The sequence below is a fragment of the Somniosus microcephalus genome, chromosome 8 (assembly GCF_052327205.1).
Source record: "Somniosus microcephalus isolate GS21.2 chromosome 8, FLI_Smic_1.0, whole genome shotgun sequence".
Classification (NCBI taxonomy): domain Eukaryota; kingdom Metazoa; phylum Chordata; class Chondrichthyes; order Squaliformes; family Somniosidae; genus Somniosus; species Somniosus microcephalus.
The window spans coordinates 88,274,284-88,298,765 of NC_140994.1; the positions used below are offsets into that span (position 1 = coordinate 88,274,284).

The 24,482-nt window shown below is 51.3% G+C and overlaps 1 protein-coding gene across 1 annotated transcript in view; it reads right to left on the minus strand.

Annotated features, from left to right (window-relative positions):
* Window positions 1-24,482, minus strand: part of LOC147113688 (catenin alpha-3-like) — a 3,852,991-nt gene that overhangs the window by 66,781 nt on the left and 3,761,728 nt on the right. Inside the window, exon 17 of the mRNA XM_085994990.1 lies at window positions 12,984-13,118. Within this exon, the coding sequence (XP_085851116.1) occupies window positions 12,984-13,118 (135 nt within the window). The remainder of the gene's footprint in view (window positions 1-12,983; window positions 13,119-24,482) is intronic.

Here is a 24,482-nt window from a genome sequence, read left to right on the forward strand (position 1 = left end):
TGTTCTCCTGGAAGCTGGGTAATTTGCTGCGAACGATGGTCTGTTTGAGGTTAGGCGGCTGTTTGAAAGCGAGTAGTGGAGGCGTGGGGATGGCCTTAGCGAGGTGTTCGTCGTCATCGATGACATGTTGAAGGCTGCGAAGAACATGGCGTAGTTTCTCCGCTCCGGGGAAGTACTGGACGACGAAGGGTACTCTGTTGGTTGTGTCCCGTGTTTGTCTTCTGAGGAGGTCTATGCGATTTTTCGCTGTGGCCCATCGGAACTGTCGATCGACGAGTCGAGCGTCATATCCCGTTCTTACAAGGGCGTCTTTCAGTGTCTGTAGGTGTCCATCGCGTTCCTCCTCGTCTGAGCAGATCCTGTGTATTCGCAGGGCTTGTCCATAGGGGATGGCTTCTTTAACGTGGTTAGGGTGGAAGCTGGAGAAGTGAAGCATCGTGAGGTTGTCCGTGGGCTTGCGGTAGAGTGAAGTGCTGAGGTGTCCGTCTTTGATGGAGATTCGTGTGTCCAGGAATGAGACCGATTCTGAGGAGTAGTCCATGGTGAGTTTGATGGTGGGATGGAACTTGTTGATGTTATCGTGTAGTCTTTTCAGTGATTCTTCGCCGTGGGTCCATAGGAAGAAAATGTCGTCGATGTATCTGGTGTATAGCGTTGGTTAGAGATCCTGTGCAGCAAAGAAGTCTTGCTCGAACTTGTGCATGAAGATGTTTGCGTATTGGGGTGCGAATTTGGTCCCCATGGCTGTTCCGTGTGTTTGGGTAAAGAACTGGTTGTCGAAGGTGAAGACATTGTGGTCAAGGATGAAGCGGATGAGTTGTAGGATGGCATCTGGAGATTGGCTGTTGTTGGTGTTGAGTACTGAGGCTGTCGCAGCGATGCCGTCATCGTGGGGGATACTGGTGTAGAGTGCCGAGACGTCCATCGTGGCGAGGAGTGTTCCTGGTTCAACTGGTCCGTGGGTGCTGAGCTTCTGTAAGAAGTTTGTAGTGTCGTGACAGAAGCTGGGGGTTCCCTGTACGATGGGTTTCAGGATGCCCTCGACATATCCAGAGAGGTTCTCACACAGGGTTCCGTTGCCTGATGCGATAGGACGTCCAGGTGTGTTGGCTTTGTGTATCTTTGGGAGGCAGTAGAAGTCACCCACACGGGGAGTACGTGGGATGAGAGCATGTAGGATGCTTTGAAGGTCTGGATCGAAGGTTTTGATCAGTCTGTTGAGTTGGCGGGTGTGTTCTTTGGTCGGATCTGCGGGTAACTGTCTGTAGTGTTCCTGGTTGTCCAGTTGTCGGTATACTTCTTTGCAATAGTCCGTTCTGTTCTGTATGACGATGGCACCTCCTTTGTCTGCTGGTTTGATGACGATGTTGCGGTTGGTCTTGAGAGCGTGGATGGCGTTGCGTTGTGCTCGGGTGACATTCTGGACTGTCTTGTGAGTGCGGCTGATGAATCTGGCATTGAAGCATCTCCTGACAGCTTGAGCATACATGTCAAGCTTACGGCAGCGACCCTCCGGAGGGGTCCAATTTGACTCTTTCTTCTTCGGTCGCTGCACTGCGGATACCTCTGTCTGCTGTTCCGGATCATTGATTGTCTCATTGGGTTCGCTGCTGACATCTTGGGATTTGTGGAAGAATTCCCGGAGCCTCATTCTCCTGATGAATTCCTCTGTGTCTGCCGCGAGACCGATGGGGTCCATTTTGGTGGTGGGGCAGAAATTGAGACCTCGGCTGAGAACTTTATGCATTTCTCCACTTCCCCTGAAGAAGGAGCAGCGCTCCGAAAGCTTGTGATTTCAAATAAAGCTGTTGGACTATAACCTGGTGTTGTGTGATTTCTTACATTTGTCCACCCCAGTCCAACTCCGGCATCTCCACACCATGGCTATTATCGACACCACAAACTGCCGGCTCAAAGTGGAGAGGATCTCCAAGAAGATCGCGCATATCGACACAGACATCAAGTTTCTACAGAGATGCAAGAAAGCAGACAAGATCCCGAAAGGACTACAGATCACTAACCCACTCAAGTCGACCTACAACACAGACTACGCTGAGAGACTCTGCCGTCGTACCTCTCGCACACTCCTCAACCATCTCGTACACCAGCTCTACAGCAGACGCCGCAACCTCGAAACCGAGATGGAGTCCATGTTCTCAGCCTGTGCTCAGGACGCAGCAGACCAGATACGAGACACCGCCAAACAAACAAGGCAACGGAACTACGCTACCTACATGCACACGAAGAACAGGAAGCTTGAGAAACTTGGCATCACCAGCAGCAGCAACCAAGCCTCCCCCGGTACCACGGTTGAAACCACAGGGAAATCCATCGTCAACCTGTCCGACCACACCCTTCAACCAGACGAAATTGAAGTTCTCAGCCGAGGTCTCAATTTCTGCCCCACCACCAAAATGGACCCCATCGGTCTCGCGGCAGACACAGAGGAATTCATCAGGAGAATGAGGCTCCGGGAATTCTTCCACAAATCCCAAGATGTCAGCAGCGAACCCAATGAGACAATCAATGATCCGGAACAGCAGACAGAGGTATCCGCAGTGCAGCGACCGAAGAAGAAAGAGTCAAATTGGACCCCTCCGGAGGGTCGCTGCCCTAAGCTTGACATGTATGCTCAAGCTGTCAGGAGATGCATCAATGCCAGATTCATCAGCCGCACTCCCAAGACAGTCCAGAATGTCACCCGAGCACAACGCAACGCCATCCACGCTCTCAAGACCAACCGCAACATCGTCATCAAACCAGCAGACAAAGGAGGTGCCATCGTCATACAGAACAGAACGGACTATTGCAAAGAAGTATACCGACAACTGGACAACCAGGAACACTACAGACAGTTACCCGCAGATCCGACCAAAGAACACACCCGCCAACTCAACAGACTGATCAAAACCTTCGATCCAGACCTTCAAAGCATCCTGCATGCTCTCATCCCACGTACTCCCCGCGTGGGTGACTTCTACTGCCTCCCAAAGATACACAAAGCCAACACACCTGGACGTCCTATCGCATCAGGCAACGGAACCCTGTGTGAGAACCTCTCTGGATATGTCGAGGGCATCCTGAAACCCATCGTACAGGGAACCCCCAGCTTCTGTCGCGACACTACAGACTTCTTACAGAAGCTCAGCACCCACGGACCAGTTGAACCAGGAACACTCCTCGCCACGATGGACGTCTCGGCACTCTACACCAGTATCCCCCACGATGACGGCATCGCTGCGACAGCCTCAGTACTCAACACCAACAACAGCCAATCTCCAGATGCCATCCTACAACTCATCCGCTTCATCCTTGACCACAATGTCTTCACCTTCGACAACCAGTTCTTTACCCAAACACACGGAACAGCCATGGGGACCAAATTCGCACCCCAATACGCAAACATCTTCATGCACAAGTTCGAGCAAGACTTCTTTGCTGCACAGGATCTCCAACCAACGCTATACACCAGATACATCGACGACATTTTCTTCCTATGGACCCACGGCGAAGAATCACTGAAAAGACTACACGATAACATCAACAAGTTCCATCCCACCATCAAACTCACCATGGACTACTCCTCAGAATCGGTCTCATTCCTGGACACACGAATCTCCATCAAAGACGGACACCTCAGCACTTCACTCTACCGCAAGCCCACGGACAACCTCACGATGCTTCACTTCTCCAGCTTCCACCCTAACCACGTTAAAGAAGCCATCCCCTATGGACAAGCCCTGCGAATACACAGGATCTGCTCAGACGAGGAGGAACGCGATGGACACCTACAGACACTGAAAGACGCCCTTGTAAGAACGGGATATGACGCTCGACTCGTCGATCGACAGTTCCGACGGGCCACAGCGAAAAATCGCATAGACCTCCTCAGAAGACAAACACGGGACACAACCAACAGAGTACCCTTCGTCGTCCAGTACTTCCCCGGAGCGGAGAAACTATGCCATGTTCTTCGCAGCCTTCAACATGTCATCGATGACGACGAACACCTCGCTAAGGCCATCCCCACGCCTCCACTACTCGCTTTCAAACAGCCGCCTAACCTCAAACAGACCATCGTTCGCAGCAAATTACCCAGCTTCCAGGAGAACAGCGACCACGACACCACACAACCCTGCCACAGCAACCTCTGCAAGACATGCCAGATCATCAACACAGATACCATCATCAAACGTGAGGACACCACCCACCAGGTACATGGTGCATACTCATGTGACTCGGCCAACGTTGTCTACCTCATACGTTGCAGGAAAGGATGCCCCGGAGCATGGTACATCGGCGAGACCATGCAGACACTGCGACAACGGATGAACGGACACCGCGCAACAATCACTAGGCAGGAGTGTTCCCTTCCAGTCGGGGAACACTTCAGCAGTCAAGGACATTCAGCCTCCGATCTTCGGGTAAGCATTCTCCAAGGTGGCCTTCGAGACACACGACAACGCAAAATCCTCGAGCAGAAACTGATAGCCAAGTTCCGCACCCATGAGGACGGCCTTAACCGAGATCTTGGGTTCATGTCACGCTACATGTAACCCCACCTGATGCAGGGTCATCCAGACTCGAGTCGACATTGGCTTGTTCTCTCTACACAGATGCGGCTGGACCTGCTGTGATTTCCAGCCAAAAAAAATGTTTTTTGTCTGTTTTTTTGTTTTTCATACAGACCCCAGCATCTGCAATATTTGACCCCTTGTGACCCCACCTCATTGTTCTTTGATGTAATGTTTCCCTGACTGACCTGTTTGGACACCATTCACACCTTTGACTGCTGTGATTATCTCTCTGCCGAGGTGCGATAAATGGCAGTTGGAAAGGTTACCTGTAAACATCTGACATGATTCTCTGACTATATAAGTTGTGTCTTTATGCATTTCTCCACTTCACCTGAAGAAGGAGCAGCGCTCCGAAAGCTTGTGATTTCAAATAAAGCTGTTGGACTATAACCTGGTGTTGTGTGATTTCTTACATTTGTCCACCCCAGTCCAACTCCGGCATCTCCACACCATATAGGTATTTGATTGCTTTTGCCTGTAAGTGTGTGTTTGGATCAGCCATTAAAAGCAACATGAACTGAGCCGTGTATACGGCCTCTGGATTATCTTTGCAAACGCAACATTTGGCGACGAGGATGGCTGAAATCTCTCTTCCACCACCTCCTCCCTTCCTTGCACTACCCGGTGAGCCCCCGATCCCATGGGTTCGCTGGTTACAGTCCTTTGAAACCTACCTCATTGCTCTTGGACTAGAAAATGTGAGTACAGCACAGAAAAAGGCACTGTTATCCCATTGCTTGGGAGCAGAGTGCTAGTGTGTTCTTGGGACATTATGCGCAGCAGACTCAATTCAAACGCATGATGTGGCTGTGGCTTTGTTAAGCACACACTTCTCTGCCCCACAAAGTGCCCTCCTGCGGCGATTCATTTTTAGACAGCGTCACCAACTCCCCGGCGAGTCGGTGCATCAATACGTGGCTAATTTGAGGGGGTTAGCTAGCTCGTGCAAGTTCGGTGCACTACAAGACGAGATGGTGCGCGATCAACTAATAGAGCACACCAACAACGTGAGAGTGCGTGAAAGACTGTTACTCGAGTCCGACGATCTGTCGTTGTCACAGGCAGTCAACATTGCCTTTCAAGTGGAGTCTGCAGCCGAATGTGCAGCGAAACTAGCGCACACACCCAGTGACAGCGCCCTCGGCCCCGACAGCTCTGACACGGTAATGCTCGCGTGACGGCAGCAACGCGCGCTACCGCGGCAACAGTGTGGAAACTGCGGATCTCGTTCACATGCTACCAGAGCGCAGAATTGCCCCACGCGCGACCAAGCCTGTCGCAATTGTGGAAAACAAAATCACTTTGCCAATGTCTGCCGCTCTGCCCCTGTTGCTACAAAAGAACACTCTCAGTCCTCAAGCAGTTGGCCTATAACTCACAACGTGAGCTCTGGGCCAGTAGTGGCTTTCAAGTCATGCACAATTAACCTGAATGATGTGTGCATCCCTCTGTTGTTGGATACCGGTGCCAGCGTCTCACTGCTGAATGTGGACACATTCAAATGCTTTTTCAGCTCCCTGCCACTCTCTGCGCCCTCCACTGCCCTTTGCGGGTATGGTAATTCAAAAATTGGACTAGTGGGCTCAGTCAACCTCACTGTACACTATGGAACAAAAGTTTTGCCAGATTTTTGTTTTCATGTGGCACGCCAAGGAGCTAACCTGATGGGACTGGATGTTTTCACTGACCTGGGTTTTTCTCTCTTGGACACCGGCGGGTCTGCGATTCTGCACGTCGCCTCACCGTGGCGCCAAACATGGCCAGCACTCATCGAGGGCCTGGGCTGCCTGACTGCCTTCACCCACCAGCCCATGGTTGACTCCACCATAACCCCTGTCATTCAGCCACTGCGCCGCATCCCGCTTGCTCTCTATGACAGGGTCACAGCTGAACTAAAGCAGCTACTGAAAGCTGGCATCATCGAACCAGTTGATGCCTCCCCATGGGTCTCCAACTTGGTGGTCGCAACGAAAAAGTCAGGTGGTCTACGCATCTGTGTCGATCTTCGAGCAGTGAATAAGGCCGTAATCCCTGACAAATGTCCACTGCCCACGTCAGAGGAACTCACAGCGCAGTTCTATGGTTCCATCCTGTTCTCGAAACTGGACCTTCAACAGAGCTATCTACAGGTTCCCCTCCACCCCAGCAGCAGGGACCTCACTGCTTTTGTGACACATGCTGGTGTCTTTCGGTACACAAGGATGCCATCTGGACTTAGCTCTGCACCCAGCTGCTTCCAAAAGGTGATGTCCTCTGTGCTCACGGGCATTCCTGGGGTGGCCATCTACCTGGATGACATCGCCGTGCATGGGCCCTCGACCTCCACTCACGACGAACGCCTTAACAGAGTTTTCAGGGCTCTAGCAAAACACAAGCTCACACTGAATGGCGAAAAGTGTGTCTTTGCTGTTTCAGAGATCGAATTTGTGGGGTTTCGGTTGTCGGCTGATGGTATATCCCCACTCCAGTCAAACGTGGATGCCATTCACAGCATCCCAGAACCCAGCTCTGCAGCACAGGTTGCCTCCTTCCTTGGCATGACTGAGTACCTGAAGTTTTTGCCCCAGTACTCAGCCACCACAGCCCCACTGCGCCAGCTCCTGCGAAAGCATGAGCCCTGGGTGTGGTCACAAGCCTGTACGGAAGCTGTTCGCCTCCTCAAATCGCAGCTCACGTCACCTCCAGTGTTGGCTCACTTTGACGTCGCCAGCCCCACCCTCATCACCTGCAACGCGTCCGCTGCAGCTGTGGGGGCGGTGTTATCGCAGATACAGAATGGAGTGGAGAAACCAATCGCCTTTGCCTCCCGAGCCCTTAGCCCCACTGAACAGAAGTACTCAGTAGGCGAGCGTGAGGCGCTGGCGTGCGTTTGGGCATGCAAGCGGTGACACCTGTACACGTATGGCCGTGCCTTCACCCTGCGAACCGATCACCAGGCTCTCACTGCCCTGCTGTCAACATCCGGCACGGGCCACAGACCACTGCGTCTACACCGCTGGTCTAACCGCCTCCGCCAATACAATTTCAGTCTCCAGTTCACACCAGGACGTGACAATGTTGCTGCAGATCTGCTCTCCCGCACTGTCTCTGCCCCAGCCCCACTCGTCGGGTCTGAACATGTGGAACAGGATATCGTCCAGATGCTGCACACGCCTCTCCAAACCACAGTCTCTCTCCAGGAGCTCAAAGAGGCCTCTGAACAGGATCCAGCCCTCTCCCAGCTGTGCACCTTCATTAGAGATGGCTGGCCTCGCACGGTGCCTGAGGAACTGTCTGCCTACTCCAGAGTTAAAGAGGAGCTCTCCTGCTGGAATGACTCCTGTTTTTGCACGTGGGCTCTGCACTGTGGTCCCAAGTGCCCTTCGTGCGCGTGTTTTATCCATGGCGCACGAGGGCCACTTGGGCATAGTGAAGCTCAAACAACGATGCCGAGACCTAGTGTGGTGGCCGGGTATCGACAGGGAAATCGAGGCCCTGGTCAAGGACTGTGCAGCCTGCCTTGTAAGTGGCAAGACTGGCCACCAAGCTCCTCCACCCCTGCAACCCCTTGCCTGGCGCTCTCAGCCCTGGGAGCACCTGCAGCTGGACGTCTGCGGGGAGATCCATGGTGTCCCCCACCATCAACGATTCCTAGTGGTGACCTATGACCTGCACTCAAAATGGCCAGAGGTCACTGCCGTGGGCTCCGTCACCTCTCGGGTCATCATCGATATCCTCGAGTCCCTCTTCTCCCACTGGGGGCATCCAAAGGCCATCACCACAGACAATGGCCCCCAAATGGTCTCTTCGGAACTCTCCTCTTACCTTGAGAGCAAGGGCATCCATCACACAGCGTACTACCAAGCCGAGTCAAATGGGGGGGGGGGGGGGCGCGGGTGAAGCGTTTTAACCAGACACTGAAAAATGGCCTCAGAGCACACCTATCCCAGGGGTGTGCATTTGACAAGGCCCTCCTCCACACACTGCTGCACTACAGAGCCTCCCAGCATTCCACTACAGGGGTCTCACCCGCATCCCCCATGCTAGGCCGTGAGCTCATGCTGCTTCTTGGCAGGCTCCGCCCCTCGCTAACTCAGAGCCCTGCTCCACGGGCTCAAGCCACAGTCGCTAGACAGCAGGAGAAGATGAAACTCTGCTTCGACCAGTCGAAGAGGGCCAAGGCGCCCAACATCTCAATCTCCGATTGGGTCAGAGTCCGCAGACCTCACTGCAACAATAAGATTGCCTCATTTTGGTCCTCCCCTCTCCAAATCAGCTGCCAACTTGGACCAGCCACTTTCTGCCTCACTGACGGCTCTCGGTGGCATGCCAGCCGCCTTCGGAAGGTGCCAGCACCCCCTGATGCGGGATTACATGGATCTAATCCCCAAGCCTTACCCCCAGAGTGGCGGGATGCACATGTGGCTCAGCCAGCCAACCCTCAAGCAGATATTGTGCCTCAGCCTGCTCCTCACCAGTCCCCACCTCGGCCTGCTCTTCACCAGTCCGCACCTCGGCCTGTTCGTACACGTTCTCGCCCTCACCACCTACAGGACTTTGTCACTACATTTCATGTTTGAAATTCTGTGAGGGGGGGAGGAAATGTTATGTCTGACATTGTTGATAGGTACTCGATTGCCTTGGCCTGAGCACATGGAGTTTGATAGTGCTGTTATCGTTGTATTGTGTCTGACATTGGATATAGGTATTCGATTGCTTTTGCCTGTAAGTGTGTGTTTCGATCAGCCATTAAAAGCAACATGAACTGAGACCTGCATACAGCCTCTGGATTATCTTTGCAAACGTAACAGGTTAACTGGCTCCCTGTATGTCGGTTAACCGGCTCCCCGTGTGTCGGTTAACCGGTTCCCCGTGTGTCGGTTAACCGGTTCCCCGTGTGTCGGTTAACTGGTTCCCCGTGTGTCAGTTAACTGGTTCCCATGTGTGTCGGTTAACTGGTTCCCCGTGTGTCAGTTAATTGGCTCCCCGTGTGTCGGTTAACTGGCTCCCCGTGTGTCGGTTAACTGGTTCCCCGTGTGTCAGTTAATTGGCTCCCCGTGTGTCGGTTAACTGGCTCCCCGTGTGTCGGTTAACTGGCTCCCTGTGTGTCGATTAACTGTCTCCCCGTGTGTCGGTGAACTGGCTCCCCGGGTGTTGGATAACTGGCTCTCCGTGTGTTGGTTAACTGTCTCCCCGTGTGTCGGTTAACTGTCTCCCCGTGTGTCGGTGAACTGGCTCCCCGGGTGTTGGATAACTGGCTCTCCGTGTGTTGGTTAACTATCTCCCCGTGTGTCGGTTAACTGTCTCCCCGTGTGTCGGTTAACTGTCTCCCCGTGTGTCGGTGAACTGGCTCCCCGTGTGTCGGTTAACTGGCTCCCCGTGTGTCGGTTAACTGGTTCCCCGTGTGTCGGTTAACTGTCTCCCGTGTGTCGGTTAACTGGCTCCCCGTGTGTCGGTTAACTGGCTCCCCGTGTGTCGGTTAACTGGTTCCCTGTGTGTCGGTTAACTGGCTCACCGTGTGTCGGTTAACGGGTTCCCCGTGTGTCGGTTAACTGGTTCCCTGTGTGTCGGTTAACTGGTTCCCTGTGTGTCGGTTAACTGGCTCCCCGTGTGTCGGTGAACTGGCTCCCCGTGTGTCGGTTAACGGGTTCCCCGTGTGTCGGTTAACTGGCTCCCCGTGTGTCGGTTAACTGGTTCCCCGTGTGTCGGTTAACTGGTTCCCCGTGTGTCGGTTAACGGGTTCCCCGCGTGTCGGTTAACTGGTTCCCCGTGTGTCGGTTAACTGGTTCCCCGTGTGTCGGTTAACGGGTTCCCCGTGTGTCGGTTAACTGGCTCCCCGTGTGTCGGTTAACTGGCACCCCGTGTGTCGGTTAACTGGCTCCCCGTGTGTCGGTTAACTGGCTCCCCGTGTGTCGGTTAACTGGCTCCCCGTATGTCGGTTAACTGGCTCCCCGTGTGTTGGTGAACAGGCTCCCCGTGTGTCGGTTATCTGGTTCCCCGTGTGTCGGTTAACGGGTTCCCCGTGTGTCGGTTAACTGGCTCCCCGTGTGTCGGTTAACTGGCTCCCCGTGTGTCGGTGAACTGTCTCCCCGTGTGTCGGTTAACTGGTTCCCCGTGTGTCGGTTAACTGGTTCCCCGTGTGTCGGTTAACTTGTTCCCACGTGTGTTGGTTAACTGGTTCCCCGTGTGTCGGTTAACTGGCTCCCCGTGTGTCGGTTAACTGGCTCCCCGTGTGTCGGTTAACTATCTCCCCGTGTGTCGGTTAACCGGTTCCCCGTGTGTCGGTTAACTATCTCCCCGTGTGTCGGTTAACTATCTCCCCGTGTGTCGGTTAACTGGCTCCCCGTGTGTCGGTTAACCGGTTCCCCGTGTGTCGGTTAACTATCTCCCCGTGTGTCGGTTAACTGGCTTCCCGTGTGTCGGTGAACAGGCTCCCCGTGTGTCGGTTAACCGGCTCCCCGTGTGTCGGTTATCTGGTTCCCCGTGTGTCGGTTAACTATCTCCCCGTGTGTCGGTTAACCGGCTCCCCGTGTGTCGGTTAACGTGTGTCGGTTAACGGGTTCCCCGTGTGTCGGTTAACTATCTCCCCGTGTGTCGGTTAACTATCTCCCCGTGTGTCGGTTAACTATCTCCCCGTGTGTCGGTTAACTGGCTCCCCGTGTGTCGGCTAACTGGTTCCCCGTGTGTTGGTTAACTATCTCCCCGTGTGTCGGTTAACGTGTGTCGGTTAACGGGTTCCCCGTGTGTCGGTTAACTATCTCCCCGTGTGTCGGTTAACTGGCTCCCCGTGTGTCGGTTAACTGGCTCCCCGTGTGTCGGTTAACTGGCTCCCCGTGTGTCGGTTAACTGGTTCCCCGTGTGTTGGTTAACTATCTCCCCGTGTGTCGGTTAACTATCTCCCCGTGTGTCGGTTAACTGGCTCCCCGTGTGTCGGTTAACTATCTCCCCGTGTGTCGGTTAACTGGTTCCCCGTGTGTCGGTTAACTGGCTCCCCGGGTGTCGGTTAACTATCTCCCCGTGTGTTGGTTAACTATCTCCCCGTGTGTCGGTTAACTATCTCCCCGTGTGTCGGTTAACTGGCTCCCCGTGTGTCGGTTAACTATCTCCCCGTGTGTTGGTTAACTATCTCCCCGTGTGTCGGTTAACTATCTCCCCGTGTGTCGGTTAACTATCTCCCCGTGTGTCGGTTAACTGGCTCCCCGTGTGTCGGTGAACAGGCTCCCCGTGTGTCGGTTAACCGGCTCCCCGTGTGTCGGTTATCTGGTTCCCCGTGTGTCGGTTAACTATCTCCCCGTGTGTCGGTTAACCGGCTCCCCGTGTGTCGGTTAACGTGTGTCGGTTAACGGGTTCCCCGTGTGTCGGTTAACTATCTCCCCGTGTGTCGGTTAACTATCTCCCCGTGTGTCGGTTAACTATCTCCCCGTGTGTCGGTTAACTGGCTCCCCGTGTGTCGGCTAACTGGTTCCCCGTGTGTTGGTTAACTATCTCCCCGTGTGTCGGTTAACGTGTGTCGGTTAACGGGTTCCCCGTGTGTCGGTTAACTATCTCCCCGTGTGTCGGTTAACTGGCTCCCCGTGTGTCGGTTAACTGGCTCCCCGTGTGTCGGTTAACTGGCTCCCCGTGTGTCGGTTAACTGGTTCCCCGTGTGTTGGTTAACTATCTCCCCGTGTGTCGGTTAACTATCTCCCCGTGTGTCGGTTAACTGGCTCCCCGTGTGTCGGTTAACTATCTCCCCGTGTGTCGGTTAACTGGTTCCCCGTGTGTCGGTTAACTGGCTCCCCGGGTGTCGGTTAACTATCTCCCCGTGTGTTGGTTAACTATCTCCCCGTGTGTCGGTTAACTATCTCCCCGTGTGTCGGTTAACTGGCTCCCCGTGTGTCGGTTAACTATCTCCCCGTGTGTTGGTTAACTATCTCCCCGTGTGTCGGTTAACTATCTCCCCGTGTGTCGGTTAACTATCTCCCCGTGTGTCGGTTAACTGGCTCCCCGTGTGTCGGTTAACTGGCTCCCCGTGTGTCGGTTAACTGGCTCCCCGTGTGTCAGTTAACTGGCTCCCCGGGCGTCGGTTAACTATCTCCCCGTGTGTTGGTTAACTATCTCCCCGTGTGTCGGTTAACTGGCTCCCCGTGTGTCGGTTAACTGGCTCCCCGGGTGTCGGTTAACTATCTCCCCGTGTGTCGGTTAACTATCTCCCCGTGTGTCGGTTAACTGGCTCCCCGTGTGTCGGTTAACCGGTTCCCCGTGTGTCGGTTAACTATCTCCCCGTGTGTCGGTTAACTATCTCCCCGTGTGTCGGTTAACTGGCTCCCCGTGTGTCGGTTAACCGGTTCCCCGTGTGTCGGTTAACTATCTCCCCGTGTGTCGGTTAACCGGCTCCCCGTGTGTCGGTTCGGTAATTTCCAGTCCCACTGACGTGCTTTGACTTACTGCAGAAACAATGAGCTCTCCACTCAGATGCTGGATTTCAGCTTTGACTTTGCTGCAGATCTTGAGCTGATGGGAATAGAGCTTGATCTGGTCCAGGTACACCAACAAGTCTTGTTTACACGATTGATCTTGGCACTGAAAATACAGGAACAACAAGGGGTGTCACTATGGCAGTACAACAAACATCAAGAGCAAGATAAAGTTCTAGTTCTTATTCAGCCAAATCAAATCTTTGTGTTTATCCCTGAAAAACAATTGGTATAATTTGATTTTGTCAAACTATAAGGCAGTGTCCTGGTATTATTTCAAGCTATTGAAAAGGCTGCTCTGAAGGCTGTGTGTCAACACACATTTTCAACCTCTCAAACTTTTACCCCATATTGGTCAGAGAATGCTATAAGCAAATCTTGCCCGTTCAGCAGTTATCTTTATTAAGTGAGTGATTATGCAGAGCAACCTGCAGTGTCACTATAATGGTCGGAACCCTTGGCATGGTAGCAGAATTGGCAAATAATCGGGTATCCATCTGAACGAGGAGCAGACTGATCATCTGTTGAGGGGGGAGAGAGAAAGAGAGATAGTGAGAGAGAGAGAAAGAGGAGCGCGCACTTATCGCCTGTTAAGGGAGAGAGAAAGAGAGGGAGAGAGAGGAGCATACTAATCACCAATGTTCCCTGTAATTCTTTTTCCGTGCGTGGGCTCTTTAACTGGCTGCACGGCCCATTCAAATCTTCGCACATGCGCGGTTATTCCCATGGAAAAGGCGCTTTGCAGCCTGCGTGGGACCGTCAGACTGCTGCGTGGCTCAACAGGGACATTGCTAATCTTTGTTGATGGGTAGAAAGAAAGAGGGTGAGAGAGAGAGAGAGAGAGAGGAGTGCACTGATCAGCTGTTGGCAGGAGACAGAGAGAAAGGAGAGGAGAGAGAGAGATAGTGAGAGAGGGGCTTGCAGTGCTCAGGTGTTTCTGAGACACGATAAGATACTCTTTTGCTGGTGGAACCCGGGACCCCCAATACACAAGCAAAGGCCAAATCTCAATACTCTGTAAATTCTGCACCAGGGCAATTCCCGACGCAGAAGGAAATTCCTTCTCTTTCAAATTATTTTTGTTAAACGGTGATTAAGCGGCAGTAGCTGACTACTTCAGGTACATACGAACATACTCTGCTGCGAGACTGTGTTGGGGGAGTTCTTGAAGGGCTCAACATAAATACTTTGGTCTCTAAAAACCTACACAGAATCTCCCAACACAGTGCACAGGGGCACAGCCCCTTTGGCTACTAAACGATCCCAAGAATGTCATGGTTGCCTGCGAGGGGATTTAATGTCGGTCAGATCAAACTGCATTCATTCTGAGCTCAGCCTCGTCCAATAGCCAGCATGATTTTCTGATGGGACGTTTTTCTCCTGAATCTAATGAGACATCAGGAGATTAGATGATTCAAATGGGATAAGACGCGTTGCAGAATACAAAATACTAATTTTCAACTGAATTTAAATATGCTCCAGTGCTTTTGCTATTCTTACACACATTTTGCAGGCTTGTGTACATCTTTACCCTCTGCAAAACCACTTAAATTTGAACTCTATATACAGGTAATTAGCATCTCCCATTGGCATTTTTAATATTGATAAAATACAATGGGAATTAGGATTTTATTTTGCAAAAATACAACATGGGAAAGTGACATTTAACTATTTTGCTAATAATCTGATTGAATATTGCTACATTCATTCACTTATGGAATCTAAGTGAAAGAGCAGGGGAGTGGGACTAATTGGATGGCTTTTTCAAAGAGCCGGCACAGACAGGATGGGCTGAATGGCCTCCTTCTGTACTGTATCATTGTATGATTCTATGAAATCCATTTTATTCTAGCCATTTTCTTTCTATCTTGAGTTATCAGTGCTGGTGAGTGAGATCATTCCCATTTATTTCAATCCTGATATATTGGCCCGGATTTTGCGGTAGAAATAATGGTGAGGCTATCAGCGCTCACCTTTATTGAAGCGTAAATCGGACAGTTAAACGCGGAAACCGGGAAGTTGCTGCCCGAGTTGCCCTGCAGCTCCACAAGCTGCGCTATAACAGTGTCTCGCCGAGAGACTCGGCATTGAAACACGTGAAGGGGGTGAAGTTGTGGTACTTATGTGATAGAAACCCAATAAACACGCCAGAAAAGGTTAGGGCTTGTTCATTCCAGTGTAAGTCAATTTTTTGATGGCGTGATAAATCTTAATTACTGCCCAACAACCTCTCTGGCACTGAAAATTAACTTTTACAAGTGTAGAGTCTCATTCATTCAGATTTTTAAAAAATTAATTAATGTTTTTTAATTTTCTTTCTGTCTCTTTTATCTCTGTCTCTTAATTCCATCTTTCTTTCCCTCTCTCTATTTCACTTTCTGTACATTATTTGACATGAATTCAATATGCCAGTAATTAACCCCTTGCTTCTGACATTTCCTGGTTCACACTCTGCGCTGCTCATTAACGATTCTTCAATCTGATTGGTTGCGGAGACACGCCATTGCTTGCCCTGTTCGCACAGGTCCCAGATCCCCTGTAGAGGGCACTGCACTGATATGGCTCTCTAATCACAGCAAGTTCCAGTGCAAAATCCCATAGAAAGTATTTGGGAAAGTGTAAGTGTAATGAACACTCATGACTGCAAAATCCGGCCCAATATCCTGGCTGGTTTCCTGCAAGTTTAAATTCTGGGCACAGCTCACATCAGCCAGTGATCTGTCCATTCGTCCTGTGACACCTTGCATCAGCTAAGTGTCAGTATATATGTATGTACTGTGTGTTAGAGAAAGATTACCGACACAGGCCCATTTTGTCCCGAAGCTATTTCAGCAGCCTATTGACTTTATGGGTACTGGACCTATACAGTGTGCATTAAAATGTTATGAGAATGAATTGGACTTGGTTCTTATCCATGATTAGTAACACGTAATCCAACACCTGCATTCACAGCAAGCAGCATAAATAAGGAAGTGCAGGGACTTCCTTCTCAGTACAGGGTAGAAATGTGATGAATAACTTATAATTTCAAAAGGATTACACATGCCAATAAATGCACTCGCTGAGAGGTAGAGAATGTGCCTGATATATGACAGGATGTGTGTGTGTGTGTGTGTGTGTGTGAATACAGTCCAAGCCGTGGGAAAAACTGACTTCCATCAGCCCCCAGCAGAACAGGTCCAAAAATGATCAATAAAAAAATCATTTTTTTTTAACACAGCAAATTTACTTCATAAACTCAGCAGTTTCTGCCTCCGTTCATCATTCGCACACTGAGAAGTGAATTCCTTTATTTGCTTGGGCAGTTACCTAAACCTTATGCTTCTGCACAAGACCAAAAGCGACAGCTGTTCCTCCATCCTCCGCAGAGAATAAATCAAATATTCTCACCAGAACAGTTTCTCACATTACAACAGTGACTACACTCCAAAAATACTTCATTGGCTGTAAAGTGCTTTGAGACGTCCGGTGGTCATGAAAGGTGCTATATAAATCCAAGTCTTTCTTTCTTTTAAGGCTCAACTACACTGTGATCTTTTTATATATAGAGTTTGAAATACTAATTTTCTAATTATTTTTACTTTGCTTCGCTGCTTTACCTATTCAGAGACATCTTTTGCAGGTTTGTGTATATTTTGTACTCTATCGACACACTTATATTTGAAAACACAACTAGCAACTTCACACAGATAGAATCTTACAGCACGGTAGGTCACCACGCGGCCCATCGTGCCTGTGCCGGCTAGAAGGACGCACGGTCTTCCGCGCCGACAGAACTGCAGACTCCGGTAAGAGCAAGGGAGGCGGTTTGTGCATTTACATTAACAATGCCTGGTGCACTAACACAGACATAATCGATAGATCCTGCTCGGCTGATTTGGAATTCCTCATGGTAAGGTGCAGACCCTTCTACCTGCCTCGGGAATTCACGGCTGTTATCATCACTGCGGTCTACATCCCACCACACGTTAATGCCAAACTAGCACTGAAGGACCTCTACAGGGCCATCAGCGAACAACAAACTGCGCACCCAGACGGAGCTTTTATCGTCGCGGGGGACTTCAATCACATAAACCTTAAAACTGTACTACCGAAATTCCACCAGAATGTTTCCTGCCCCACAAGAGGGGAGAACAAACTGGATCAAGTCTACACGAGCGTTGTAGACGCTTATAAGGCCATTCCCTGCCCCCACCTTGGGAAGTCTGACCACCTCTCCCTGTTTCTAGCCCCGGCATACAAACCGCTCATCAAAAGAGGGAGAACATCAGTGAGAGCAGTGAAAGTATGGCCAGAGGGGGCAGTATCGGAGCTTCAGGATTGCTTCGAACGCACTGATTGGGGCATGTTTGCCCATAATGACATCGAGGAATATGCATCCACAGTGCTATTCTACATTAACAGCTGCGTCGAGGTCGTCACGACCCATAAAAATATCAGGACATACCCCAACCAGAAACCCTGGATGAACGGAGAGGTCCGCTCACTGTTGAAAGCACGCGACGCAGCATTTAAATCTGGCGACGCGGCGGCTTACAGTGCAGCTAGGACCAGCCTAAAAAAGGGTATCAGGACTGCCAAAAGGAAACAGACACTGCGGATAGAGGATCATTTCCACAACAACTCGGACCCCCAGCGCATGTGGCAAGGCATCCAGTCCATCACTGACTACAAGGGCAAAAACACCAGCCCCCCGGTTAGCGATGCCTCCCTTCCGGAGGAGCTTAACAACTTCTACGCTCGCTTCGACAGGGACAACAGGGAGCCGGCTACCAAAGCCTTGCCACCCCCGGAAGACCAGGTGCTCACTCTGTCGACCTCCGACGTAAGGGGTGTTCTACGCGGAGTGAACACACAAAAGGCTGCTGGACCGGATAGCATCCCTGGACGGGTACTCAAGGAATGTGCTGATCAGCTGGCTGATGTCTTCACCGCCATCTTCAATCTGTCATTGGCCCAGGCAGTAGTCCCTACATGCTTCAAGACTGCTACCATTATTCCTGTGCCAAAACAAACGGCTGTGACGTGCCTGAACGACTATCGACCTGTCGCACTCACACCCATCATAATGAAGTGTTTCGAGAGACTGGTCCTGGCTCACATCAAAGCCAGTGTTCCCGCCTCTCTTGACCAACACCAGTTTGCCTATCGTGCAAACAGATCAACGGAGGATGCAATCACAACTGCTCTACACTCGGCACTGAATCACTTAGATGGTAAGGAGACCTACATCAGAATGCTGTTCATAGACTACAGCTCAGCATTCAACACTATCGTCCCCAACAAGCTGGCCACCAAACTCCAAACTCTTGGCCTGAACACTTCCCTCTGCAACTGGAGCCTGGACTTCCTAACAAACAGACCCCAGTCTGTCAAATTAGGTAACCACACCTCCCCCCCCGACCCTGAACATGGGTGCCCCACAAGGATGTGTGCTGAGCCCCCTCCTCTACTCCCTCTTCACCCACGACTGTGTGGCTGTTCATGGTTCCAACACCATCATCAAGTTTGCGGATGATACCACGGTAGTAGGCCAGACCACCAACAACGATGAGTCAGCCTACAGGGAGGAGGTCCAGCATCTCGTGAAGTGGTGCGCCGATAACAACCTGGCCCTTAACATCAAGAAAACCAAAGAAATTATTGTGGACTTCAGGAAGTCTAAAGGCGGCAGTCACACCCCCATCCACATCAATGGGGCTGTGGTGGAAAGGGTGGACAGCTTTAAGTTCCTCGGAGTCCACATCACGGAAGACCTCTCCTGGTCCCTCAATACCTCCTCTCTGGTGAAGAAGGCCCAGCAGCACCTATATTTCCTAAGGAGGCTGAAGGGATGTAACCTGTCACCCCTGATCCTCTCTAACTTTTACCGGTGCACAATAGAGAGCATCCTGACAAACTGTATCACAGTATGGTATGGCAGCTGTAGCTACTATGACCGGAAAGCCCTGCAGCGGGTAGTCAAAACTGCCCAACGCATTACCGGCACCCGGCTACCGACCATAGAGCACATATACCAGAAACGCTGTTTACGGAGGTTACGGTCCATCATCAAAGACCCTACCCACCCCAGCCACAGTCTGTTCGCCCTCCTGCCATCTGGGAGATGCTACAGATGCATTCGCACCCGTACGACCAGATTTAGGAACAGCTTCTTTCCCAGGGCTGTCATCCTACTGAACTCCACAAATAAACTCTAAAGCCTGCACATCTGCCAATGCACTTTATTATGGTTATGTTTATGTTAATGTATTACAAGCCAAATGTATGTTGAATGTTTAAATGTCTTAATCTAAATGTACACTCTCGGGAGCCGCAAGCCTACATTTCGTTGTACTGCACTTGTGCACTAACAATGACAATAAAAGTTGATTTGATTTGATTTGATTTGAAAGAGCTCTCCAATTAGTCCCGCTGCTCCGCTCTTTCCCCATAGCCCTGCAATTTTTCCCCCTTGAAGTATTTATCCAGTTCTCTTTTGAAAGTTACCCTTGAATCTGCTTCCACTGCCCTTTCAGGTAGTGCATTCCAGATCATAACAAATCGCTGCGTAAAAAAAAATTCTCCTCATCTTCTCCTCTAGTTCTTTTGCCAATTACCTTAAATCTGTGTCCTCTGGCTACCAACCCTCCTGCCACTGGAAACAGTTTCTCAGATAATCAGCATCTCACATTAGTATTTGTAATATTAATGATTATGATTTTCCGTTCAGAAAAAAAACACTGTAGCAAAGAAACATTTAACTGTTTTGCTACTGACCAGATTGTGTATTGCTACATTCATTCATTTATGGGATCTAAGTGATTTTGTGAAGGAAATGCATCTGATTCTGTGCGATTTCCTTCTACCATGAGGTGTCAGTGCTGTTGGTTGAGCCCATTCCCATTTATTGCATCTCCAATGTACAGGCTCAGATTTTGCGGTCAGCGATAACGTGACAGCACTTGCTGCTGACCGCGAAGAAAGCTGCCAACAACGAACTAGCCGTCTCTGTGACATGCGCCTGCTGCCCTTGTCCCTCTAGGTGGTAGAGGTTTGGGAGGTGCTGTCGAAGAAGTCTTGGCGAGTGCATGTTATAAATGGTAACGATCTCGAGAAAAGTCATCAGGTTGAAGGGTTAGAATGCACGAGGGTGGAATTGCAAATTAATTATGGCGATGCAGAGTCGGAATATGATGAGCTAAAGTTTATAGCTTTAGACAGATAATCTGAACTCTACGGGAGTTGCGGCCAGCAGTCAATCCCGCTGTTGTTGCAGTATTAAAGAATGAGACCCTTCTACATAAAAGTTGTTTTCCACTCTATTCTGTAAGACTCCCCCATCCTCTGTTCCTCCACCTCCAGTCTATCCACAGATCCCAGCAGCTGCTCTATCTCCAGCTCCAATCTATCCTCCTCTCCCCATTCTACCCTATACACCCTCACCCTCTGCCAACTGACTTCCCATAGCTCGAGTTCCAGTTCCACTCTTAACCCATCCTTTGGCACCTCCTTGTGTGTCAGTAGAACCAATAGTCACCTCAAGCACCACTCAACAGCTAGTGAATCCAGATGGAGGAGCACATGGAGAGTGGGGAGGGGGGTGGGGGGAGAGCAGGGAGAGTGGGGAGCACATGGAGAGCAGGGAGAGTGTGGAGAGCATACAGCGCGGGGAGCATGGGGAGAGGGGGAGAGTGGGGAGAGCAGTGAGAGTGGGGAGAGCATACAACGCGGGGAGCATGGGGAGAGCAGGAAGAGGGGGGAGAGTGGGGAGAGCATACAGTGCGGGACGCCTGGGGAGAGCAGGAAGAAGGGGGGGAGTGGGGAGACGGGGGAGGGGGGGAGAGGGGGAGATCGGGGGGAGGGGGAGAGCGGGGGGAGGGGGGAGAGCATACAGCACGGGGAGCATGGGGAGAGCAGGAAGAGGGGGGAGAGTGGGGAGAGCAGGAAGAGGGGGGAAAGGGGGAGAGTGGAGAGAGTGGGGAGTGGGGGAGGGGGAGAGCAGGGAGATGGGGAGGGGGAGAGGGGAGGGGGGAGAGCAGGGAGAGGGGGAGAGGGGGAAGGGGAGAGCAGGGAAAGTGGGGGGGAGCGGGGATGGGGAGAGGGGGAGAGCAGGGAGAGGGGGTGAGGGGAGAGGGGGAGGGGGGAAGTGAGGGACGGGGGAAGTGAGGGAGGGAGAGGGGGAGAGGGGAAGAGGGGGGAGAGGGGGAAAGGGGAGGGGGTAAAGGTGGGAGAGAAGGGAGAGGGGGAGGGGGAAAGCAGGGAGGGGGCGAGGGGAGAGGAGGGAGAGGGGGGCAAGAGGGGAGGGGGAGGGGGCGGAGAGGAGAGAGGGGAGGGGGTGTGGCAGGGGAGGGGAAGTGGGGAGGGGGAGAGGGGAGAGAGGGGTGGGGGGAAAGGGGAGGGGGGATGGGGAGAGGGGGGAGAGGGGGAGTGGGGGAGGGGAGCGAGGGGGAGAGGGGGAGGGGGAGGGGGGGAGCTGGGAGTGGGCGAGAGGGGTGGGGGCAGAGGGGTGAGAGGGGTGGGGGAGAGGGGAGAGGGGTGGGGGGAGAGGGAGGGGGGATGGGGAGAGGGGGGAGAGGGGGAGTGGGGGAGGGGAGTGAGGGGGAGAGGGGGAGGGGGAGAGGGGGGGAGCTGGGAGTGGGCGAGAGGGGTGGGGGGAGAGGGGAGAGAGGGGTGGGGGATGGGGGAGAGGGGTGGGGAGAGAGGGGTGGGGAGAGGGGAGAGGGGAGAGAAGGGTGGGGGAGAGGGGGGAGGGGGAGGGGAGGGAGAGGGGGAGAGGGGGAGGGGGAGAGGGGTGAGGGAGGGGTGTGGGGAGAGGGGAGGGGGAGAGGTGGGAGAGCGGGAGGGGGAGAGTGGAGGGGGAGAGAGGGGTGCGGGGAGGGGGAGGGGGGGAGAGTGGGGAGGGGGAGAGGGGGGAGGTGGGAGAGGGGGAGGGGGAGAGTGGAGAGGTAGGAGAGGGGGAGAGGGGAGCGGGGGAGGGGAGAGGGGAGCGGGGGAGGGGAGAGGGGGAGGGGAGAGTGGAGAGGGGTGGGGGAGAGGGAAGAGAGGGGTGGGGGGAGAGGGGGAGCGGGAGGGGAGGGAGAGGGGCGAGGGAGGGGTGGGGGAGAGGGGGAGGGGGAGAGGGGGAGGTGGGAGAGGGGGAGGGGGATGTATTGATTTCTTTGTGGGTTCAATGATGAGACATTTATGAAAGAGAATGTCTTTTAATCTAAAGCTTGTTCAACTCTTTTAACAGCATTTACAGGAGACATCATGCTGGTGATGCATCTAGAACAAAACTGAAACTAAACCAAACTGCTTGTCTCTGTCACATGACCTCTGCTGGTCAGGCATAAGTAATCAATACATGCAAACATGCTGGTAAGGCATCATAATCAAACAGGCAAATAACATCACTATTTGCTGATATCATTACATCTCCCTTTCTTAAAACAAAAGTATTTTACTTTTAACTAACAACATGTTTTCTTTGTATTAATCTGCATTTTAATGGTAACACTTAATGAACTTACATTATCATTATCATGATCAAGGTTTTTTAACCTTGCTTTGTGTGTTCACATGAAATATGTAACTACACTAGAACTTGAAGAAAGAATAAGATAACATTACTTCCTTCTATAACAATAGTCCTTAAATTTGCTCAATGAGTCTCTCAGGAGGCTTCACGTGTCTTGAGGATTTTCTGATTGATTGTCCTTGAATCGGAGTTGTTGCCTCAGATGATGTGTTCTCAGCTGTGTGATCAGGTTGTTCAACAGTATCAGTCTCTTGACCTGCTGTGGCTGGTCCCATGAGAAGATCTCGACGATTTCTTCTCAGAACAGCACCCTCATCTGTCTGAATGGTGTATGATCTTGGTTGAACTTCACTCAGGACAGTTCCCTTCTGAGTCCATGTGTTTGTTTTGTCTTTCAACCTTACTTGGTCACCAGTGTGGAGTTCAGGTAGGTTTTGTGTTCCTCTGTCATAGTAGTACTTTTGCTTTTCTTTCTGTTGTTCTTTGAACTTCCTCACTTTCTCCCCCTCTTTTGTTTTCAGGAGGTTCTCCGGGATGGGTAGGTTTGATCTTAGCCGACGTCCCATTAGGAGTTGGGCTGGTGACATACCACACTCGAGCGGCATTGTGCGGTATACAAGCATGCTCTGGTAGAAGTCAGTTCCACTGTCTTTTGCCTTGTACATCAGTCTTTTCACTGTGTTTGCGGGCTCTCCTGGGTCAACAGCTCTGGACAACGTGTCTGCTGTATACATCAGCTTACCCGGTGTGTACGCAACATTCAGTTCATCATAGACTGTCTCTCCTTCGCTTTCCACAACGAGGACTCTCTTTACCAGGTTCAGTCTCTCACAGGCTTTTAAACCTAGTATGGCTTGCACATCCTTTGGCACCACGATTAATGCTAGCGTGTGCTCTCTGTCCTTGTGTGTTACTTTGACAATGCATCTTCCTTTCACTGGTATATCAGTACCTGAGTATCCTGTCACTTTCACTTTTATTCCATGTATCTTTGGTCTGGGTCTAATTTTCTTAAAATCAGTCTCTGATATCACATTAACTTGTGCTCCAGTATCCAATTTAAATGGAATATGTATGTCATTCACTTTTAGTGTCAACGTCCAGTCTCTTTCTTCTTTTTTGTTTTCAGACACAACATCTACATAGAACTCCTCTATGTCACTTTCATCTACTGCATGGACCTTGCTTTGTTGCATTTGGTTCTTACAGCAACGGGCATAATGGTTGTTCCTGTTGCAACTATTGCATGTTTTACCATATGCTGGACACTTTCTTGGTGAATGCTGTGTACCACATCGACTACATGACTTTCGATTGTCCCTTTCATTTTCGTTCGCTGGCCACGCCTCTTTTTTCACATTGGCTCTCTTTTTGTTAAACGGTTTGTATCCGTTCATTCTCACTGCATCCACGTTGCAGCTACTGTCACCGAACAGCTCCTTTGCCTGCAACTTCACAGTCTCTGTAGCCCTACACAGTGCTATGGCTTTTCCCAGGTCTAGATCTTGCTCTCTTAGCAGTCTTTCCCTTAGACCATTATTCGGAATACCACACACCAGTCTGTCTTTTATCAGCGAGTCTGTCAGTCCCCCAAATTCACACGATTTGCTTCTGTTTCTCAGTTCAGTCACATACTGATCAATAGTCTCACCCATTTTCTGTACACATGTGAAAAATCTGTGCCTCTCAAACGTCACGTTACGTTTAGGTGTGCAGTAGGCCTCAAACTGTTCCATTATTTTATCTAGCTTCATTTTGTCTCCATCAGCAGCGAATGTGAAGTTATTATACACCTCCAGCGCTTCATCACCCACGACATGTAAGAACAGTGACGATTTCCTTTTATTACTTTTCTCGTCAGCTCTGATTGCTGATAAATACAACCCCACACGTTGTTTGAACCTTCTCCAATTTTCAGCCACATTACCTGTCAACTGAAGCGTCGCCGGTGGGAGTAAACCTTCCATTTTT